The sequence below is a fragment of the Echinops telfairi genome, unplaced genomic scaffold (assembly GCF_000313985.2).
Source record: "Echinops telfairi isolate 266 unplaced genomic scaffold, ASM31398v2 ScPeMD7_29;HRSCAF=101, whole genome shotgun sequence".
Classification (NCBI taxonomy): domain Eukaryota; kingdom Metazoa; phylum Chordata; class Mammalia; order Afrosoricida; family Tenrecidae; genus Echinops; species Echinops telfairi.
Window position 1 is genome coordinate 7370611 of NW_022103926.1, and position 1214 is coordinate 7371824.

At 37.9% G+C, this 1214-nt stretch overlaps 1 protein-coding gene across 1 annotated transcript in view; it reads right to left on the bottom strand.

Annotated features, from left to right (window-relative positions):
• Nucleotides 1–612: 612 nt before the first annotated feature.
• The window catches only part of LOC101657281 (putative spermatogenesis-associated protein 31C2), a 13705-nt gene continuing 13103 nt past the window's right edge, over nucleotides 613–1214 (bottom strand). The window contains exon 5 of the mRNA XM_013008329.1: nucleotides 613–663. Within this exon, the coding sequence (XP_012863783.1) occupies nucleotides 613–663 (51 nt within the window). The remainder of the gene's footprint in view (nucleotides 664–1214) is intronic.

The window sequence follows — 1214 nt, forward strand, 5'->3', positions numbered from 1 at the left end:
TTAATATAAGTGGCAGATGTGTTGGTAATTATGATTTATTCATAATATCAAAATCACTTATTTGATTAGACAAATTACTATATTCAACTAATTCACATCTGTTGTTGTTATTACATGCCATCAAGTCGTTTGTAACCCTATGCACAACGGAACAAAACACGACTAGTTTCTGCACCATCCTCATGATTGATCTCATTGATACAGAAACTGGGTCAATGCATCTCATTGAGGGGCTTCCGCTTTTTCGCTGCCCCTCTACTTTATCAAGCATGATGTCCTTCTCCAGGGATTGGTCTCTCCTGACAGAATGTCCAAATTATGTAAGACAAAGTCTTACCATCCTTGCCTCTAAGGAGCACTCTGGCCGTATTACTCCCAAGACAGACTTGCCTGTCCTTTTGGCAGTCAATGGTACTTTCACTATTCTTCGCCAGCACCACAACCGAACCCATTGTGACATAGCTTCCAGCATCACAGCAACAGCCAAAGCACCATAGTGTGGCAAACTGACAGTCAAGTGGTGGAAACTCATTCTAGACCATTTTGAATTTATTAATATGCAAGGCTTTGAGCTATAAGTGAAACTACAATTAGAGCTATTGAAAGTAAGTTTCAAGCTTCCAATTTGAATTCCTCAGGGTAATGAAAGTAGGAGAGATATGTCTAGATTAAATAAGAGGAAAAGCATAGCAATTAGAAGAAAATTTTATTTGAAAAGGGAGTTGAGTTGAACCTATAGGATCAAACCCACATTCATATGGACTGAGTTTTTTCTGTATAAATATTTAGTTGGGGGAGTCAAAGTACAGTAAGAATAAGGAGAGATGTTAATAAAGAGAATAATTATAAGATTATTCTTTTCTAGGTTAAATCCAGATCTAGCTAATTGAAGTTATCTCTATTGGTTATGCTAAAAGAATATGATCTTCATCAATAAATTGAGATCTAAAGGAATAACCAAGCTACAGCAACTGTCAGTACCAGGGTGTGGCTTCAAAACCAAAAGGGTCTTTAGAAGTAAAATTATATATTAGTTGACATACAAGGCAAGAAGTTAAAAAGACTGAGCCAATCGAGACCTATAGCTTTTGGGGACTTAAAGGCTTGAAAGTAAACAAGCGGCCATTTAGCCCAGAAGCAACAAAGCCCACATGGAAGCAGCACACCAACATGTGTGATCATGAAGGGCCAAAGGGACCAGGCTTCAAACACCA